The sequence below is a fragment of the Lolium perenne genome, chromosome 2 (assembly GCF_019359855.2).
Source record: "Lolium perenne isolate Kyuss_39 chromosome 2, Kyuss_2.0, whole genome shotgun sequence".
In the NCBI taxonomy this organism is placed as follows: Eukaryota; Viridiplantae; Streptophyta; class Magnoliopsida; order Poales; family Poaceae; genus Lolium; species Lolium perenne.
The window spans coordinates 315,992,595-316,013,553 of NC_067245.2; the positions used below are offsets into that span (position 1 = coordinate 315,992,595).

The window sequence follows — 20,959 nt, forward strand, 5'->3', positions numbered from 1 at the left end:
ACATCACAATTTCACAATGATCTCGACATAGGGAAATTCTTCCATGGTTGTCACTTTTGGTTAAACTAGTTGATTAATTCGCGCGTTGCAGCGGGACTTGTTATCCATGAATTGAAATGAAAAAAAACATAAAGATGACAAAATGATGTATATTCTGAAATTAACGGATATATCGAGCATAATCGCTAATTTACGTTACACCATACTATTTTAAAATATAATTTACTTGACTTGTTGAATCGAGATATCTGTATGAGGTTCCAATATTCTTCTCGCGTGGTAGATACTAACAACATAATAAATAGCTAGTGCATGTGATGCCTCTTTTCTGGAGCAACTAAATCTAAAATTTAGTAGAATAAAATAGACTTGTGAGTGTGAAGCAGAATATGAGTTAATTGACATATCACAAATATATATTTAAAAACATATAAAGTGTACATAAGTTTGTAGTAAGAATATTCACCGAACTGAATAGATTAACAATTGTAGCAAATATTCTGCATGCATAGAGAAGAGCATGAACTTGATACGAAGAAACTCCCATTTGGATCAGTTGTTGGCATTTCACGACAGAGACCGAAAAAATATGTTACAACAGATATGAACAGACTCAAGACTCAAGACTCGAGAGCTCTAGACACTACAGACCACAATGACAATAGGCAGCTTTATTCCTTGTATTTGCTCCCATGACTCTAACGATGTATCCTGCACCAATGAAAAAAGAATCAGCAACACATTCTTTGATAGATGTAGGCGTTCGTCGAACTTCGTTACCAAATCTCGGTGTTGTTTGCTGTGATTGTTTGTCCTCGTGTGATCTATTGTGCGCCTCCAACGTTAACAGTGTTGGTGCCCTTCCCTGATACAAACTAATTGTCACCATTCTCCTTATTTTGGTGGGTTGTGTCGTTTCTTCCGAGTTGATCTTGTAATTCTTCTTTGATCCGGTTCGTGTTCATTCCGTTTGTTCAGCTAATTTCCTTGTGGGGTGGGGTAGGGCACGTTTAAGTCATCGACCAAACCGACTAAATTATTCTAATAATTACGAGTGATTGTTTCTCGGTCAACTTAAAACTAGGTATTTATCCAAGCATATTCATATATATGTCCAATGAAGATCTTCTCGTGCCTTTGTAAGTTCCAATGATGGGGGAGAAAGACGGTGAAGGTAGGGTGCGTGCGTGTGAAGGTTTTAATGTTGTGTTCTTGAAAAAAATAGCGCACCTAACAGTGAATATAGGGATGAGTGTACATGTATGTTTGTGAGCGAGCATCTGCGTTGTAGTGTTTACTACAAAAAAAAGACGGCGGAGATATGAAAATAGGAGAGATGGGCATGAAATGTAGAACATATGTACTTTCTCTATTTCTTTTGTACAAAAATAAACAGGACGCGGACTGTTGGCTGACATGTGTTAATCAGCAAACACTCTTGCAGTACTCTTCTTTCTTATGGGCTTTCTTATGCTACTTACACACTATCCTGACAGATACTTACTATCTTGACATACACAACTAAAGAAATTCCCCAAATACACCCCCAAAAGACCATAATTTGGCCACGGAAATCCAATCAGCCGCATAATTGGCCATCCACCGAACCGAACGAACTACTAATCACAATCTCCTCCTAATACGCTTCGCGTAGGTGCATCGAGGAGGCAGCGGTGATGAGCCCGTCGCCCGGGAGGTTCACTTTGGCCGGCGCCAACTCCCACGCGTCGAGCTTGGACACCTTGACGGCGCCGGTGCCGTTGTTGAACATGAAGAGGCGGCTGTTGGCGTGGCCACGTGCTCCGGGTACGCCCGCGCCGTGATGACCGTCCGGCCGCCGCCGCCGTAGCTCTCCACCACCGAGTGGTCAACCTGTAGCAAGGATAGAACACATGTTAGCACTCGATTTTTTCAGTGCAGATAAGCATTTGAATCTATGCTGCGTTTGTGGCCAAGAGCTCACCAATGTCCTGAGCGATATGCTCCTCTCCTTCTCGATGTCGATGTCCACGAACCCTCCATACGGCGGCTTGTACACGTCGGCTCTCGTAGTCGATCTGCCAAAGTTAATTTGCAGGATGATTGTTAGTGTGAGTATGATTTTGCTGTCACCGCGCATGCCTATATGTTCAGAACTGAGAGAGCTCTGTTTTTTATGTACCTTCTGAGGTCGGTGCACATGAGAACCTTGTACTTGCCCTCGTGCCTAAACACTCTGAAGAAGACGGACGTGTGCTCCTGGAGGTCGCCGGAGGCGAGGACGAGCAGCCCGAACGGGCCGACGCCGCCGAGCACGGACGCGCCCTTCTGGCCACACAACCTCTGCGGGTCTAGCAGCTGGTTGGGGTCGATGTTCTCAGCGCCCTCCAGTGATGGAACCTCGAAGACCACCTCCACATCCGCCTGCGTGCCAGCGACGCCGATGATCTCGTTCATGCCGCCGGCATTCATCTCCGCTCCTAGCAACCCAACCCGTGTCTTCCTCAGTGTCTCGATCTCCTCAATGGGCCACTGCAGCAGCTGCTTCCTGTCGTCGGAAAGCCAGATCCTCCTTGGGACCGTCTGCACGCCGGCCCAGCCCCTGGCGATGTAGTCGGGCTCGGGGTCCGACTCGTTGGCCCAGCTCCAGAGGACGCGCCGGTTCTTGCCCGCGTCATAGAAGGACTTGGACGCGTAGACGTGACCGTAGTCGAAACGGTGCCATGTTCGGCAGTCGTTGTCCGCCTCCAGCGGCGAGAAGGTGTCGGCGGCGTCGTCGTACCGCCCCAGCACGTAGTAGTTGCTGAGCGTGACCATCACGTTCTGCTTCAGCACATAACTCGCCTCCGCGCCGTTCGAGGGCGTGTAGTCGAGCCCGTTCTGGTCGCCGGGCCCCACCACGGGGAACAGGTCCGGGCACTCCACCATGCCGGAGTTGTCCGACGAGTAGAGCGGCTCGGCGTTCCGTTCCCACTGCCGGAAGTCCTTGCTGCGGTAGACCAGCGTGGACCCCGTGCCGTCCTTGAGCCCTGCGGAGACGGCGACGCGCCGGAGGCCGCCGCAGTCGAGCCAGGCCGTGGAGCATGGGCGGACACACAGGGTGGGCCGGGTGGGCCGTGGCCCACCCCAAAATCTGAGATTTTTTTACTACCCCGCGTTTTCCTGGTCGTCAGTCGTCACCGCCCGTCTGGCCGTCTCCCAGGACCAAGGTCGCCGCGACGCAGCCTCCTTCGATCCCTGGCATTCACCCCGCCTCCCAGGTCGTCTCCTCACCGGCTCGGTCCCAGTTCCTCTGCTGCTCTAGACCTCCACCGGCCCACCCGACCACCCCCCCCACCGGTCTCTCAGGTCGCCTCCTCGCTAGAGATCTGACGGATGGGCGGACGGCCCCTTGCCGCTCCATCTCAGCCGGTGACCGCCTCTCCGGTCGCCGCACCCGCCCAGTGCCATTTGTCCGGCGGTGGCAGCCTGGCCCTGGCAGCAGCTCAGTTACCTTGGTATCTATCACACTATCACCGTATCACGTATGTGGTTCTCTGTTTGCCCAAAAAAAATCATAACTGAGTGCAACTGACTCAGTGGAGGGGCATTAGATTCAATTGATAGTTGTGTTGTGTGTAGATTGTAGTGGAAAATTAAGGATAAAAATCGACACTTCACTCCTATTTAGTTTTACAAGTACCCATGGTTCAAATATAGTATTATAAAGGATGCCGCTTTTTTTTCCTTTGTATGTTATTTGTTCAAAGCGAGGTCTACAAACTTTTATCATGGGTTCGGGGTGATGACTTTGTTAAAGATGGTTATCACAATTTATTGGCTGGAGGGATGAACTTTTTGGTTTCACAATTTATTACCTGGGTGATGCCTTTGTTAAAGATGGCTCCAATATATGTAATGAACTTTAATGTTAATAATCTATTGGCTATATACATTACTTACTTTGCAAACTTTTATCATACTTGGGAGAGCGTAATTTTTTTTAAGGTGTGCCCACCCTCAATTTTTTTCCTGCGTCCGCCACTGCCGTGGAGGGTCCCGGAAGTTGTCGTGCACGACGTCGTCGGGTAGCGCGATGACGGGGTTGTAGCTGGGCTTCACCCACTCGCGGAGGAGCGGGTCGGAGGCATTCTTGGGGAAGGCCACGTTCTGGACGTGGTTGTTGTTGGCGTCGATGCCGGTGTAGAGGATGACCAGGGTGCCGTCGGCGAGGAAGGTGGCGGAGCCGGACCAGCAGCCGTTGATGTCGAAGGAGGAGTCCGGGTCCATCGCGTTCTCGAGGGCGGACCAGTTTATGAGGTCGACGGAGACGGAGTGATCCCAGGAGAGCTTGCCGTTGCCCCAGGTGGCCCGGAACGGGTTATGCTGGTAGAAGAAGTGGTACACGCCCTTGTAATACATCGGCCCTGTACATTCAACGGAAAAATGACTTATCAGTTGAGTTCCCACTGTTTCATTCAGTGCTCTGTATTTCTGCAGTTTCAGTGCTCTGTTTTGCAGGCAGCCTCAGTGTTCTCTATCTAGCCGGATAAAGCTTGTTACAATTGCAACACGCTTGATCACTACCGGCAAAGGGAGAAGTTATGTTAGACATGAGATGTGTCATCTTAGTCAGGGATTATTTGGTTACCGGCTAAAATACCGTGGTTACCCGCCGGTGACCGGAATTCTCAGCCCCCTCCGGTAAATGAACTTATCGACCAAAAAATCTCAGCCCATTTGAATTTGGTTTGAATTTAGGCTGATTGGTTAGTCCAACCTAAACCGTACATGTTCCCTCTCCACTATAACCCCATGCCCCGACTCATTTGTCCGAATCTTTCACTTCCTTCTCCTCCAAACCTTATTTTCAAAATATTTAGATATTTTTCAGTTTAAAGTTCAAATTTTGTTTGAGAATCTCGTCCGGTATTTGACCGGTTATCTCCGGTAACCGTGGTTACCGGAAATCTCAGTCCCCTCCGAGATTTTTTTCAAACCGGTATCCAAAACCTTGATATTAGTCAATATGTGAAATTTCTCGGGAGATACATTTCTTCTCTTGTTTAGTTGGTGAAAAGTCGTGAGATATTAACTAGGAGACGGCAACATAACTTTGAACAGAGAGCGGTCAAAATGTTTAAAGTTCAAGGACGGTACTAGTCGATCTGGTGTAAAACATGACGTTGTCAATCAAATGCATTAAAGTTTTTGACTGACTAAATGACTAAAACTCGTTAGCACGTTTCTATCTGAGTGAAAACCAAAGTATATTTACGTAAAAAAAAAGTATAACTTCCTTCCTTCTCGGGGAAGAAAAGTATAGCTAGCTTTAATCAACTGATCATCAGGAGATAGAAACAGTTGAGCTGTCCTTTCTCAGCAAACTTTTGAACTACCGTAGATACGTTGCCACTTTACCCACGGTAGCGACCAAATGAACATTGGCAGCAACACTTTGGACGCAAAGACAAGAAGCAAGCAACAGTTGCACGCAGAATCAGGAGCAAGCAAGCAAGCAAGTCGATTTCGACAAATTTGACCCTTTTTTGAAAGTTCAGCACGATTTGACCTCTTTTTAAAAAATATTCAAAATCTGACCCTTTTTAGTAGCGCCTTTCTCCGGGGAGCTACCCTCTTCGCCGTAGCGCCGGCACCACTGGCGCTGAACTTGTGCCAGCGTGGCGAGGCTGGGCCCACAATTCGCGAGATCAACTCCATTCCTAGGGGCGCTACCCTTTTGAAGTTCAACTCCCTTCCGAATGGAGCTACCCTTTTAAAGTTCAACTCCCCTCGCAGTGGCGCTACCCTTTGGAATATGTTAAGTCGCGTGGGCCGCCCCATCCGCTCCACCTACCACTTACCCCTCACACCCCGACCAGGAAGAAGCCAGGGCGCGTCCCCCTCTCTCTCCCCTCTCAAATCCTTCCCCAAAATCCCCTAGATCTGAAGATTTCTTTGGTGGATTTTGGTTCCCCTTGATGCAAAGAGGTGTTCTCTCCCATCCACTTCATTTTGTCCAATTGATGTCATGTTTTTGGTTCTATTTTGGTAAATCTTGGTAACCCTAGAAAAATTGATGTCATGTTCTATGTTCTATTGTTGTTGTATAGTCCATTGGTGGTTTGTATGATGTCTTTGTAAGATTTGTAGTTTATGGTTAGCCCTAGATCTATTTGGTGACATAGATGTAGTTAGGGTTAGCCCTAGATCTATTTGGCCACCATTCTATCTTCTTATTTTATTGTTGAAATGCATATGTTATAATGTAATATACGTATAGTTGATGCATTTGAGTTGTCGGGATACCTACGAGGACCTTTTCCGTATGCGTCTTTCACCTTTCTAATTATTTTGTACTCATGTTGTAATCACATATTGTTTGTTTGTCCTTACTAACTATTGTCCTCCCATCTTGTGTAGATATGGCAGCGTCCCAACCCAACAAGGCAACAAAGAAGTGGGAGGATGAGAAGGAAGAGGAAGGTGAGAGGCCGGGTTGGTGGAAGACGGCATGGGAGAAGGTCATGCAGGAGGAAGCAATCAAGAAGGAAGCCCAATGGGCTAGAAAGAGGCAAGAGGAGGCAAAAGCTAAGAGGAAGAGGAAAGGAAAAGCTCGTTGCTCATCTGTTTAGAGTCTTCATGTATTTGTGAACCTGTGTTGTCTGGTTGCCAAACTATGGCTCGTACTCCATTTTGTTAAACTTTAAACTTCGATGTTATTGTGTACGATGTAATGTCGTGAACTAAGTTTATGTCGAACTATGGATCGTAATGTCGTGAACTAAGTTGATGTTAAACTTTAAAGTCATATTCTGAGACTGTGATGTCAAACTTTAGAGTCATGTTATCTGCTGGGAGTCATTACACTAACATTAGCAGAGAAGAAATGCAGAGAAAAGCATAGCGCCAAGGTAGGCGGCGCTACACTTCGCGAAGAATAGCTCCCACACGTGGGGCGCTAGCCATTTCACTGTTAGCCGGCCGACGTATTCGTGGCTGGGAGGAATCGCGAAGGGTAGCGCCTTGGTATGCGGCGCTACCCTTTTTGCTGTTAGCCAGCGTGCACGGTTTACTCTGTTTTTCAGCAATTCTCAGGCATCAACACAAATAAGATTTAACAGGTAATTCAGAAACAGCAGTTTTCAAGTCCAGAACATCAAATCCACAGGTTCTACAAGTTCTAGAGGTCCAATACATAACCAGGTTCATCGATGACGACGAAAACAACAAGATTCAGTACATCTAAAAATCAATAATGTTCACAACAATAAATTCTCCGATCTTAAAATCATATAACAACAAAATCCCGACTTCAAGGTTTACAAGATTAAAGTGCACGGTACAAACAAAAGTTCATCAAATAGGTGGCATTGAGCCTACAAGTTCACAACAACAAATTCTAAAGATTTATAGTTCAACACATGAATCTACTGAGTGGGTATTTTCCCTTCCGTTTGGTTGCATCTTCTTGCGCTTCCGCATCCTCCCTTGCACGACGAGCCCTCTCTCTCTTTTTCTCCCGTTCTGCCTCACGGAGGTCCTTCTCTTCTTGCTCCTTCTTCTCTTTCTCCAAACGTTGTTTCTCAAACCTAATCTTCATCTTTTTCTCCCGCTCCTCCTCACGAATCAAATTAAACATATAGTTCCACTTCCTTCCCTCCTCATATGCAACCTCTTCCTTGTGAGAAGTTGATTGCTCCAAATCTATCCACTTCACTAATTGACAAAGAGGTGGAGGAGACTACAAATACACACTTAATATTATTAACGGCAAACACTTGAGAAAAAATAATTACAAGTGGAGGCACATACCGGTGGGTAGTCGTATGGGTTTCTTGGCTTGGCCTTGTCATGTGCATAGTTAGGACACATCCAAAACCTCCTTCCCTGTTTGTCATCCCAATCATCACATCGCTTGGAGACACAAAGGTCACTGCACCAACAACGAGCTTGTTCCGTCCCTTCGGGAAAATTGTATGGCCAAAGGTCAGCAGTGTGCTTCCACTTCCTCGGGTTCTCCTTCGGATCGGACGACGTCATACCTACAACAATTTTATATTAAAGTTACTATGAACGATTTTCCAAACTAAGATAAGCAAAAATTTCTAAGACAAAAAGCAAACATAGAATGCCTACAACAATGTTTTGCCATCTACCAAATAGTTATAAAAAACAAATGCATAAACAATAAGTATATCAATTATAATCTTCAAATTCCAAGTTCATCTAGATCAACAATACCAAGCTCAAACTATACATGCCAATATTGACAACAAATCATAGTCACACACCATAACTCTAACTAGCAAAATAGGCCGATCTAGAGGATAATAAAACTATCAAACTAAAATAAAATCCACAAGACCACACAGATTTTGAAATTTGTGATGATCTAGGGTTTCACCAATACTACACAAAATTGGGTCTAATGACTCAAGATTTTCGAATAAATTTGGTGGGATCGAAAGAACATACCTAAGGGAGGGATGGAGACCAAAATCCACCAAAGAAATCTTCAGATCTAGGGGATTTTGGGAAAGGATTTGAGAGGGGGGAGAGATGGGGACGCGCCCTAGCTTCTTCCAGGTCGGGGTGTGAGGGGTAAGTGGTAGGTGGAGGGGATGGGGACGGCCCACGGGACTTAACATATTCCAAAGGGTAGCGCCCCTGCGAGGGGAGTTGAACTTTAAAAGGGTAGCTCCACCCGGAAGGGAGTTGAACTTCAAAAGGGTAGCGTCCCTATGAATGGAGTTGAGCTCGCGAATTGTGGGCCCAGCCTCGCCACGCTGGCACAAGTTCAGCGCCAGTACCGCTGGCGCTACGGCGAAGAGGGTAGCTCCCCGGGAAAAGGCGCTACTAAAAAGGGTCAGATTTTGAATATTTTTCGAAAAGAGGTTAAATCGTGCTGAACTTTCAAAAAAGGGTCAAATTTGTCGAAATGCAGAGCAAGCAACGCTTGGACACGAGCACACCAACCGAATCGCCGCATCGCTGCGGCCTGCGGGCCACACAAGGCGAGCACCGGCCTGTCGAGGATTTCCTCTCGCTTTCCCTACCATCCACTGATGGATAGGGATGGCAATGGGTACCCATGACCCGTGTACCCGGCTGGTAAAAATCCAATAGGAGTACGAGTATGGGACAAAGTATTACCCATGGGTTTGTAAATGGGAAGAATATCATACCCATCGGGTAGAGTGGGTACGGGTATGGGATCGTAGAACCCATACCCGCGTACCCATGTACCCATCTAAATTTAACAAGTGGATCGTCATAATATTCTAAACTACTCAATTTTCCCCCTAATCATGCCTTCATGTTGCTAGGCTGAACCCCGCTCTTTCCGATCTCACAATCGATGCTAGGTTAGTGAGGATTAGACCCCTATTTACGAGTGCTTCACCTCTTGTCATATTTTTTAGATCAATTTGATGTGTTGTAAGCGCGAGTATTTTTACCCGTGGGTACCCATTTACCCTGCTGGGTGACGGGTATGGAAAAAACTTGTACCCATTGACGGGTATGGGTACAGGTGACGGGTAAGAATGAAAGTGGCGGTGACGGGTATGGGATGGCTCTACCCGTACCCATACCCTTCGGGTGCCATCCCTACTGATGGATAAGCATAATCGTAAAATCCTGTAATGTTCGCTGATGGCGACGTCCGATAATTCATTCCAGGTACTCGTAGAATTTCAGACGGCCGGGAAACTAATTAAGAAAAATCGAATACGTGTTTGCAGGAAAGAGTTGTACGGCTCTTACTAACAAATCATCATGTTAGGCATGCGATGCGTGTAAATTTCGTCTGACTTGCCAACCAAGTTGGTTGGCTAACCAAAGTCTAACTTGCGTCTTGGAGAGGAAGAGTGCTTTAATCAATCTGCCAGCAGATAGAATTTGATTGAAATGCCTCTAAAAAATAGTACGTAGTAGGTATATTTATTAGAGGCAGTTGCATTTTGTGCCTCTAAAAATGGATATCTTTTTTTTAAGACACTTACTTATGAATGTGCCTCTGAAAATACAGTAGTCTACCTTGCCCGTTCCCATCCTCGCCAACTCACCGATCCCACGATGGGAGTGGGACCCACCCCGCTCCGTCCGTCCCGCACCTCCTCTACCTCGGCACAAGCGGCGGCCATCTTCGTCGAAGTTGGGCAGACGAGGTGGCCGGGCCGCCCGTCTGCCCCTCGCCTTTGGCGCCAAGTCCTCATGTTGCTCCTCCCCGCCGTTGTTGCCGCGCTCTCCCACCCGTCCCGCTCCTCCCGGCCGCCTTCGACGCTGGATTCGCCACCGCTAGGCTGCTCTGCTCGCCCCTATATCCCATCACCACCGACAGGTTTGTGCCCTGCATCGGTGTATGTACTAGTGCAGCAGCCTAACAGCATTCATCTCACTGTTTCGATGTGTCACTTCAGAATCTAGATTGTCATCTTCCTGTTCGAGTAGAACTAGCGCATCTAAACTGTGCCCCTCCATGTCCTTTACTCTGCAGAATAATTGCCATGCACTAATTATCAATTATTTTGTGTCCCTCCATGTCCTTTCCCTAGTAGATTTTCAACTTTCGCCACCTATATATGCTTTGTGAAGGTATCCAGCTGACGATGTGTTTGTGATAGTATGTTCCAAGTGCTACCTCTTGCGGATGAAGCAGCCGCAGGGCGAGCCTCTCCTCATCTAACTCTCATCCAATTGTCCCTTATATGATCCATTTGACCCTAATGTTGCCTATGAAAGTATTTCTCCCTCTAATCAATATTTGGGGATTAGGACAAGTTCCTAATTCCCTGTAGCTGGTTTCCAATATTAATAATGTCTCCCAAAATGGGAAGGCAAACATTCTAACATAGCCACCATTTCTTTATAATATGATGTGTATTAGTTAATTTTTCCTTGTGAGTTGTTATGGATGATAAGGAATGGTCATTGCCTTGTTTGTTGTGACCTTTCCCGATACAGTCCAAGGTAGTTCTCATGACATTGGCCCTTTTAGTTGTTCATCATGTTTCCTCTGATAAATTCTCCATGCTTTTGAGATTATACTAGCACAACGCCCGCGCGTTGCGGCGGAAGAGGCCACATAGTCAACACTACTTTCAGTTTAATTAAGTTGAACATGCTGCTTGAACGAATGTCGATAATCTTTGATTATTATGTGAGGAATAGAGATAGAAACCGATGGAAAAAAATACATGTTCAAGTGAAATTTTTTCTACATTGTACGAACTTCATGCATGGCGCAGAGCAGTATATAGCTCACAAAAAAGGGTACTCCAAGGGGAGCGGCTGGCCATAAATTCTACGTGAAGCAATATCTACTTAAACTCATGACCGTGTGGTCACTCTTTTATTTTGAAGAGGCAAATCAATTTTTAAATAATCTTTATGTGTGCCATCATGTTTTTGGGGGGCTTGGTAGCAAGGTGACGTGCTGAGTAATTGTGAGCAAATGAAATCAACCGCACCTCCCTTTGATTCTGCTGGCAGTGATGAGACGGCGATCCGCCGCTCTGCCTCTCATTTTGACATGTCCATCCTGCACCATGGAGGGCAGTTCAACAATGAACAACAGAATCCAACAATCTCTTCCGTTTAAACTTGCACCATGCAGGCTATGAAGCCTCTTGTTTTAATTACCTCATACCTCCTCTATTGGCAACCATATATTTTCAATCCAAAGTCGGTCCTTGCTGGTTCCGTAGTCAACTTGCTGATACCATTCAACATGGGAACGTATATAAACATGTCGGGCTCGATACCAGGGAGCAGGGTGGGACTAAATGTTGGAAGCAACCAGTGTCGTTTGCCGTTAGTGCACATATCGTTCCATGGAGACCTGGCCTATGGGCCGCACAACGCTAAAATGAACGGACGGACAAAGGCCCATCAGCACAGAACGCCCGCGATGGACACCCAGCAACCAGCGACGCGATTTTCTTTTCCATCGCAAAACAGGTGTGCGGTGGCAACTGTACGTAATAAAGACGAAACCCAGGGGTATGTCCAAAACGGACGAAAAAATTGGGGAGAAACCTTACTTCCTTTATTAGTAGGTATAGATATAGATATAGATATAGATTTCCTAAGCAGCTGTCTTTCCTTTGCATGTGGTTTACCTACAAGTGTTTAGTATTGATGCACTTTTTCCTCCTTTGAGTACATTTAGTTCTAAGCAGAATTACAATAGATCTGTTTTAGGATCTAAGAGTCTTTTAGCAGAGTGCCGAGATTTTTTTTGTATCTCTTAGATTTCTTCTCTAATAACCCGGCTTCGACTATCTCGGTCAGTTGACCATGCCGCAACCATGACGCTCGTAATCGGCTAAAACATCTCCAGTGAGTTACTGGTATACCCCTTTGATCTCTGGCTCCAATGTGGTTTGTGATACCATGGCTGTACTTATGCTCTGGCCACCTAGTTTATTATTAGAGGCCCTGCTGTTATATTTCTGGTAATTGAAGTTTTTGTGTTAATGGCATGAACTTGCTTTTATTATGTTGCCAATACCAAGTATTGTGTTGGTATTGTGTTGTATTGATCTTTGATTAGAGATCATTCTATGGTTGGACATGCTTCGGCTTATAATTTAAGACAATGGGATTGTTGTTCCTGCTATTTTCTTCAAGTAGCTAATCCTGCTATTTTCTTCCAGTGGTTAATCCTGCCTCCTGTTTTTGCATTCTGCTTTGTAAGTATCAGCTCAAGCTTGATTAGAGGAAGCACTATGCACAGACACAAATGATATCTACATGTATTAATGCCTTACTTTTTCTTGGTAGTTGCAGTATTTAGTTCATAGAGAACCTTGATCCTTTCATATTTATTTCTGGATTGAAAACTGTGATGTTTACCACATATATAGGTGATAAATATTTCAAGAAAACAAACATGCTATGTATCTAATAGAACTGGTGGCGAGTGGCTACTAGTGTCATTTTGTCTTGCTAGGTATCTTAGAGAATTGAAGTATCTAGCTGGTTGAAATGGTTTCAGTGTTGGTGTGGTAGTGATGATACTGACTTTGTTTATTAGTGTCCAGTTTGGAAGTTGAGAATCTATCCTGACTGGCAACTTCAGGTTGTGTTGATGTTTAATTCCATCAGTTAGTCCAATTTCTTCCTCAGGGTGTATCGGTTGTCTAGAGTGGTGTAAGTTGCTGCCTTTGGGTGTGAGCAAGAGTCTGGGTGGGGGAGCAACATCTGTCAGTGGTGTGCAAGAATAGCATTTGCGGCCATTCTATGAGAAATATTGCACAATGAATACAATTTTAGTAACTACTGTGCATCTATCAGTTATACGTGTCTAGCCATTTTTTTTTCTAGCTCAGGTACAATCTGCCTGCATATTGTTAGTCCAGTTATTTTTACTTTCTTCTCTCTATCGGTGCTCATGGAATTTTCGGCTTGCAAACTAGAATCTGAAGTATAATGAAAGCTATGGGTGAAGTAAAGGAACAAAGGCTACTGTCATTGTTACAATCTAAAGCTTAATCCCTTCGAAGGTAGGTTTCTCTAACAGCAGATGGACTGAATCCCTCTAATTCTTCCCCTTGTTTGCAGTGTAGCTGTATTTAACATTCCAGGCAGGACATTTCCAGTTAATATCTTGTTCATCAAAACACTTTGGGAAGATTATGTGGAAGCAGCCGTGAAGCAGGCCATGACAATCCACATAACGAGTGGCCCTGGTGACATCCTCATCTTTATGAAAAGCCAGGAAGAAATCGAGGCTACCTGCTATGCTCTTTCTGAGCGCATGGAGCAGCTAATATCATCGTCCACCAAGACTGTACCACAGCTTTCCATCTTGCCAATCTACTCGCAATTGCTGGCTGACTTGCAGGCCAAGTTATTTCAGAAGGCAGAAGAGGGCACTCGTAAATGCATTGTTGCTACCAATATTTCTGAGACATCCCTCACAGTAGTATGTCATTGATACCGGGTACGGAAAGATGAAGGTCTACAATCCACGGATGGGCATGGATGCTCTTCAGGTTTTTCCGTGTAGTCGAGCAGCTGCAGACCAGCGTGCAGAACGTGCAGGGAGAACTGGTCCTGGCACATGCTACAGACTGTTCACAGAGTCAGCTTACCAGAATGAGATGCTCCCTAACCCTGTGCCAGAGATTCAAAGGACTAACCTGGGAAATGTGGTTCTGTTACTGAAATCTCTCGTCGAAAACTTGCTTGATTTTGACTTTATGGACCCACCCCCACAGGAGAATATCCTCAACTCCATGTACCAGCTCTGGGTATTAGGTGCCTTGAACAATGTTGGTGGCCTTACAGAAATAGGTTGGAAGATGGTGGAGTTCCCATTGGACCCGACTCTAGCAAAGATTCTTCTCATGGGGGAGCAGTTGAAGTGCGTTGGCGAAGAAAAGGTATTCTCTGGTTATGTGCAGGCTGCGAGTCCCACCGAGGCCAGCGCGAGCTTACTCTTACTCAAGATGTTGAGCCTATGCCTAAAAACCTCTGCTACTAAAGCATTATATCCTGGAAGGAACTTCTCCTGACATCCTTTGTTTATATTTTGTGCAGAAGCTATTGTGGGAACTAGAAAAGGAGAGAAGTTCCATGATTTTTGAAAATGAGGAGAATATGAAGGATTATTATGATCTACTACAGCAGTACAAAACTTTAAAGAGGGATGTCCGTGATATTGTACTTTTGCCAAAATATGTTCTGCCTTTCTTGCAATCTGGAAGGCTTGTTCGTGTCCAATACAGTACAGATGACCAACCCACCTTCTCTATTGACGAAAATGTCACGTGGGGAATTACAATAAACTTTGAAAAGGTGAAAACCAATGCTGAAGGTACATATTACTCCTCTTCGTTATTTTTTCTATTCTGTTCACCAGGTTCTTTTAAGTTGTTTGGCAGTGGTATTCTGCAATATTTGTCGTAGTTGAAACATTTGTGGATGGATCTTCCACGGAATATTAGTCACAAGCAGAAGATGTGCAAGCTCACGAACCACTTCAACAAAATTGTCGTACTTTGTGATCAGTTGGTTGCTCATATTTTTCATATGGCCCTGAACATGTGAATGAGCTTTGGTCAGCTGTGGTTGCATCCAAGTGCATATGTAAAGCGAAGTAATGACTGGAAAACCTTGTCTCTTCGGAGTTAGATTGATCAAAAGATAAATAGATTATTTATCTGTTTCTGACAAGACTGTCTATAGGGAGCTTAATGTTGTTTTATTCCACATGAACTATAATGCAGGCATGTTGCTTTTATCCCCACCCTCTCTTGGTTTAATTCCCGAAGTCGCTAGGTTACGTGTGTGATTCTAAGGCTGGTGTTTAAGGTCATCACTTCATTACATTTAAGAGGGAGGAAATACTGGAAGTTGTTTGGTGCTACTTTTCTCTGCTGACTTCTGGTTTTTCTTCTTACAGACATAAAGCCTGAGGATAATGATTACACTGTCGATGTCCTGAACAGATGTTCTGTAAACAAGGACATACGTGGAAAGAAGATTATGAAGATTATACCTCTCAATGCCTGTGGAGAACCAGTTTTTATTTTGTTGCCACTTTCTCAGGTTATTTACGTTTCCCATTTCACTAGTTAACTTATTATCTTCTAACCTTTATTAGATCACAAAGTTGTTCTGGAAATAATATTATCTTTGGTAGTCTGCCATAAATACTATGTATGGACTGTTCCTTCTCTATATGAGAGCTTCTGCTCTTTCTTGACGGCGGTAGTTGGTAATGGATATATTAAAGCTGAATTTGTTTTTATGTAAAGTAAGCTTTGCTACTGATTTTTTTACTAGAAATCTCCTTGCTACCATTTCTTGTAGGGTCTATCATCAGTAATCAGTCGGACTTCTTCTAGGCACATTTTTAGAGAGGTTTATGATCAGTGTTGTGGCATCTGGTGCGGGAGACTTCTCGCTGAGCTCTCTATTCTTCCTCTGACCTTTAATATTGTCATTCGAAGAATTATCAAAGGTGATGCTCGCTATCATGTTCTCATGTTCAAATGCAGTTCCAGTGCTCCGATTTCAAATGCAGTTGCAGTGCTCCGATTTCAAATCCACTATGCTATCATTTAGACTGTAGCCCTGTTGGCGATTAACAGATTAGAGTTTAAGGCTGCTTATGTAAATGTCAAAGATCAGAAGATCGGGATTATCCCAATAAGTATTTTCATGGTAAATAACTGCTACGTTATTTGAGAATTCATGTTTGGAAAATGGCTGATGATTTGAGAATTCATATGTAACCACATTCTTCAGCAGCCACCAGTAATTGAATCTATGCGGTTTATTTGTTGGTACCGGATTAGGATCATTGCTTCTGATGCTTCATTATGATTAGTGCTTTTTTTTTTGAGAATCACGGCTCTTTATTGATTACAGAACATCAGAAACTAGTTCATCCCTAACAAAGTCTGGGATCTCATCAAGGTACAACTTACAGACAGAGGGCTCCTTAGAGCGAGCAAGTTTATGAGCCGCGACATTACACAAACGACTAACATACATAAAGGAACAAGATAGAAAGCCCGATGCCAGCCACTTGATATCGCCAACCATCGAACCATCCAGCTTCGTAGCTTGAATCTTCAGAATAAGGGCTTGGCAATCTGAAGCCAGGATGATCTTCTCGAAACCTCTCTCCCGAGCGATCTCCAGCGCCTGACGCACCGCGAAAGCTTCAGCGGCCTCAGGGCTCGCACCGCCCTGCACGGACCCATGGCCGGCAAGCTTGACGGCGCCATGATGATCACGGATCACTGCACCCCAGCCATCCAGGTTCTCCGCCTTGAAGACAGCAGCATCGACGTTTACACAAACAGTGCCGATCGGTGGTGGACTCCAGGAAGGTTTGGAAGGAGAAACACACCTTTTAGACGGCGACGACTTGTGGCAGAACTTGACGATGCTGTCAACATAAACCATAATGTTGCAGGCCAGCCGAGCTGGTTGGAGACAAACACGGCCATTCCTGGCATCATTCCTGGCCTCCCAGATCTGCCAACACGTGACAGCAAAGGCTGTAGTTTGAATAGCGGAGGCTTTTTCGAGAAAAGCAAACACCCACAGCTTCAAATTGGAGAAGGAATTGAGGGAGAGTTTGATTTGCACCTTGGCCTTGACTGCATCCCAGATTGCTCTTGCAAAAGGGCAGAACAAAAGTATATGTTCTACCCCCTCCGAACGGCCACAGAAGACACAATTGTCCTCAGCCGGTATACTACGTTTCCGCAGCTGTACCCCGGTTGGAAGACAATCGTGGACCATCCTCCAAATGACAAACTTCATCTTCTCAGGGCATTTGATGGCCTAGATCGCCTTCCAGTACTTGTTCTGGGCAGCAGAATCGGAGGAGTCCCCACGTGCCTTGGCACAGCGCTTGGCAAAGAAGGAACCAGTTCTTGCCAGGTTATAGGCCGACCGCACCGAGTAAGTGCCGAACTTGTCAGCAGGCCATGAGAGGAAGTCTTTACCGCCATGGCGGCTGACGGGAATCTGCAGAATGACTGCAGCCATCTCTGCCGTGAAGAAGGAGTTCACCCTTTCCATATTCCACGTGTTGGTTCCATTGTTGAGAAAGAAGCACACCTTTGTATCGGCTGGCAGCTCTTCCACAGTTTTGAAAGTCCCGGGAGATAAGCCCGGTATCCAATTGTCGTTGAGGACGTTGATGCTCTCTCCATTCCCAACACCCCAGCGAATACCCTTCACTAGGAGCTCCCGGCCGAACAAGATGGATCTCCAAGTATAGGACGAGGCACGTGGCTTCACCGCCGAGAGGAAATCCGAGCTGGGGAAATATCTTCCTTTTCAGCACCCGAGCACAGAGGGAATCCGGTTCAGTCAACAAACGCCAACACTGTTTGCCCAACATGGCCTGGTTGAATAGAACAAAGTCCCTGAACCCCAACCCGCCAAGGCTTTTAGGAGCAGATAACCAATCCCAGGATCTCCAATGTAGCTTGCGCTTACCATCTTCGAGGCCCCACCAGTCATTGGCCATAGAGGTCCTCAGCTTGTTGCAAATCCCAACCGGCACTTGGAAGCAACTCATCACATAGTTAGGAATAGCCTGGGTGACAGATTTGAGTTTAACAGCCTTCCCCGCACGAGACATTGGGCGATCTGCCCCATTAGACACGCTTCGCCATACACGATCCGCAAGGAAGTTGAAGGAGGAGGAGGCAGCCCTGGCAATCTCGGTGGGCATCCCCAGGTAAGAGTCCTGGAGGATCTCGTTATGCACATCCAGAGCTCCTTTAACAGCCTCCTTCACAGTCATCAGGCATTTGTTGCCGAAGAAGATAGAGGATTTCTGAAGGTTGATCCTCTGCCCCTAGGCATTGCAGTACTTGCTCAGCACCCCTTTGAGAGTGCTCACACTCCTATCATCGCTTCGGCAGAAAAAGATGCCGTCATCTGCAAACAGTAAGTGGGATATAGGAGGGCCTTGCTTCCCGTTTTTAAGACCTTGTAGCTTGCCAAGGCTCTCCTTTTTCTGCAGTAAACAAGACAACCCTTCAGTGCAAAGAAGAAATAGATAGGGGCTAATAGGATCCCCTTGACGGATACCGCGTGAGGGAACCACAGGAGAGGTTAACTCCCCATTCACCTTGACAACATATCTGGCCGTTGTCACACATCTCATGACAGACTGGATCCAGATATCCGAGAAGCCCAGTTTAGACAAACATCCATGCAAGTATTCCCACTCAATGCGGTCGTAGGCCTTCATCATATCAAGCTTCAGAGCGAAGAAAGGGCTTTTGTTATGCTGGCGTCTGACCGTGTGGATGCACTCGTAAGCAATGAGTACACTGTCAGTGATCAACCTACCGGGAATGAAGGCACTTTGGTACTCCGAGATAATCTCCGGCAGAAGGTTCTTGAGCCTGTTAGCAAGGACTTTAGATGCAAGCTTGTAAAGCACATTGCACAGGCTAATGGGTCTAAATTTAGACAGATGCTTGGCCCGCGAGACTTTAGGGATCAGGACCACAATGGAGTCGCAGAAGCCATCAGGAATAGCAACTCCATTAAGAAAACCCCTCACCGCATCACAGATTTCCTTCTTGATCAGGTCCCAGTGCTTCTGGTAGAAGAGAGCAGGGAACCCATCAGGCCCCGGGGCCTTGGTAGTTCCCATCTGGAACAGGGCAACGCGTATCTCCTCATCAGAGTAAGGGGAACACAGCTGCTCATTCATATGGTCATTTACCTTAGCTGTTATAGCCTCCAGCACCTCCTCCATCGAAGGAATCACCTCAGGCAGTGAAGAGCTGCTCATAGAACTGATGAACCATCCCCTTGATGCCCTCTGGATCATCACACTTTGAGCCATCATCACGAACCAGGGAGTCAATGCGGTTGTTCTTTTTCCTGGCTGAAGCACGAGCATGGAAGAAGGCCGTGTTGCGATCGCCCTCCTTCAGCCATTCCACCCTTGACCTTTGCCTGGCCACAATCTCTTCCCTCTCGAAGAGCTCACATAGCTGTCTCTCCAGGTCCCTTTCTTTCTCCAGAACCTCCTGACAAATGGCTGACTGGCGCATCACTTTGAGACTCCTTCCCAATCTCTGGATATTGCGGCGAACCGCCCCATAGGAGGCCTTACTCCACTTCTGCAAGGAGCATGCCATATGGTTCATTGCTTCCCATGTCGTGTGGATTGGGTTAGCACCCAAGGATTTGGCAGCCCAGGCTTGTTCCACGGTGGTACCATAGTCCTCCGCCCTACACCACATAGCCTCGTAGCGGAAGGGCACCTGCACCGGCATACAGTGAGGCAGGCCAGTTTGTTTCTCAAAGGCAAGAGCTACGGCGTAGTGGTCCGACGATGTCGTGATGACATTCTCCACAAAGCAGTTTGCAAAGCGAGTCGCGAATAGGCTATTGCACATTGCCTGGTAGAGGCGAACCCGCACGTTTGACTGGGCATCCTGACGATTGCACCACGTGAACTTTGCGCCAGAGAAACCCATGTCCGAAAGGCCACACTCCTCCATGGCCCACTGGGCGGCCCAGTTGTTGTTGATAGAAGATGGAGGAAGTCCAGCCCAGGAACAGGAGCCGGATCCAAACCTACCTATGCAAGTAGTCGGATCCATGGAGGCCCATGACGGCAAGCTAGATCTAGCTGGATTCTTGACGTGCACGGCAATGTATATTCCGTAGTTAGGCATCTTGTATTCCGGCTAGGACTCTCCGTAGAAACCCTGGATCCGGGCGTCTTTATAAGCCGGATCCTGGGAGCCCTAGAGGCACGACCACAACTCTTTGTAATAACGCGAAAGCGCCCAGATAATCCAGATAAGCAGCAGTAGGCCCTGCCATCGTGCAGCGTGATCCGAAGCTGGGTAAATCGCGTACCACCGTCCCGAGGACTCTCCGCCCAATGGCCCCTACTTCTTTCCCCCTCTGTGAGGATCCCTCCTCCAGGGTACTGTCGAATAGGCAACGACAGTTGGCGCCCACCGTGGGGCCAGCGGCGTCTGGAGGGCGGAACCGGGAGGGTTCTACCTTCGGAGGCATCGGCGACACCATCACCGTGGGGCGCGTCTTGTATGCCGGCAAGTTTCTGATCGTCCCTCAGGACGAGTGCTGGATTCCGGCTAGGACCGATCCCGTCAAGCTCTCCATCATCCCGATCGGTGGGATACACATCTTCATCGGCGAGACCGTCGATTCCGATGGGAACGCACTGGTAAGTAACGCAGACGCAACCGTCTTTGAGCTGGACGCAGTCGCAAAGATCCGATCTGAGATGCAGGAACTTCCTAAGGAAGATTCCGCCTTAGATCTGGAAAATTCAAAGCCCACCCAATCCGCCCCTGAGCAAGAAACTACGGTGGAAGACCAATGCAGATCCGCCTGGGTCTCCCAGGTGTTAGAGAAGCAAAGATGTCACTTTGTGCACTTCCTTGCGCACAAGCCCGGATCTGCCCCTCCAGAGGAAGACGCTGGACCCGTGCAAGCAGAAGATGCCGGTGACAACAAT

At 46.5% G+C, this 20,959-nt stretch overlaps 1 protein-coding gene, 1 non-coding gene and 1 pseudogene across 2 annotated transcripts; 1 reads left to right on the plus strand and 2 right to left on the minus strand.

Annotated features, from left to right (window-relative positions):
- Positions 1–1,348: 1,348 nt before the first annotated feature.
- Positions 1,349–4,384, minus strand: LOC127329563 (beta-fructofuranosidase, insoluble isoenzyme 7-like; annotated as a pseudogene).
- A 4,318-nt stretch (positions 4,385–8,702) lies between these two features.
- Positions 8,703–16,218, plus strand: LOC127336751 (uncharacterized). Its single transcript, XR_011751235.1, has 7 exons — positions 8,703–8,826; positions 9,494–9,500; positions 9,992–10,303; positions 13,528–14,351; positions 14,509–14,785; positions 15,374–15,519; positions 15,784–16,218. It is a non-coding gene; the product is annotated as an uncharacterized protein (transcript).
- A 120-nt stretch (positions 16,219–16,338) lies between these two features.
- LOC127329562 (uncharacterized) lies at positions 16,339–17,250 on the minus strand. The gene has a single exon (XM_051356062.1). The coding sequence runs from the start codon at positions 17,248–17,250 to the stop codon at positions 16,339–16,341; it is 912 nt and encodes a 303-aa protein (XP_051212022.1).
- Positions 17,251–20,959: the final 3,709 nt, after the last annotated feature.

Excerpts from the sequence above, each read along its gene's own strand:
- LOC127329562 (XM_051356062.1), bottom strand. The coding sequence starts at position 17,250 with ATGAAGTTTGTCATTTGGAGGATGGTCCACGATTGTCTTCCAACCGGG.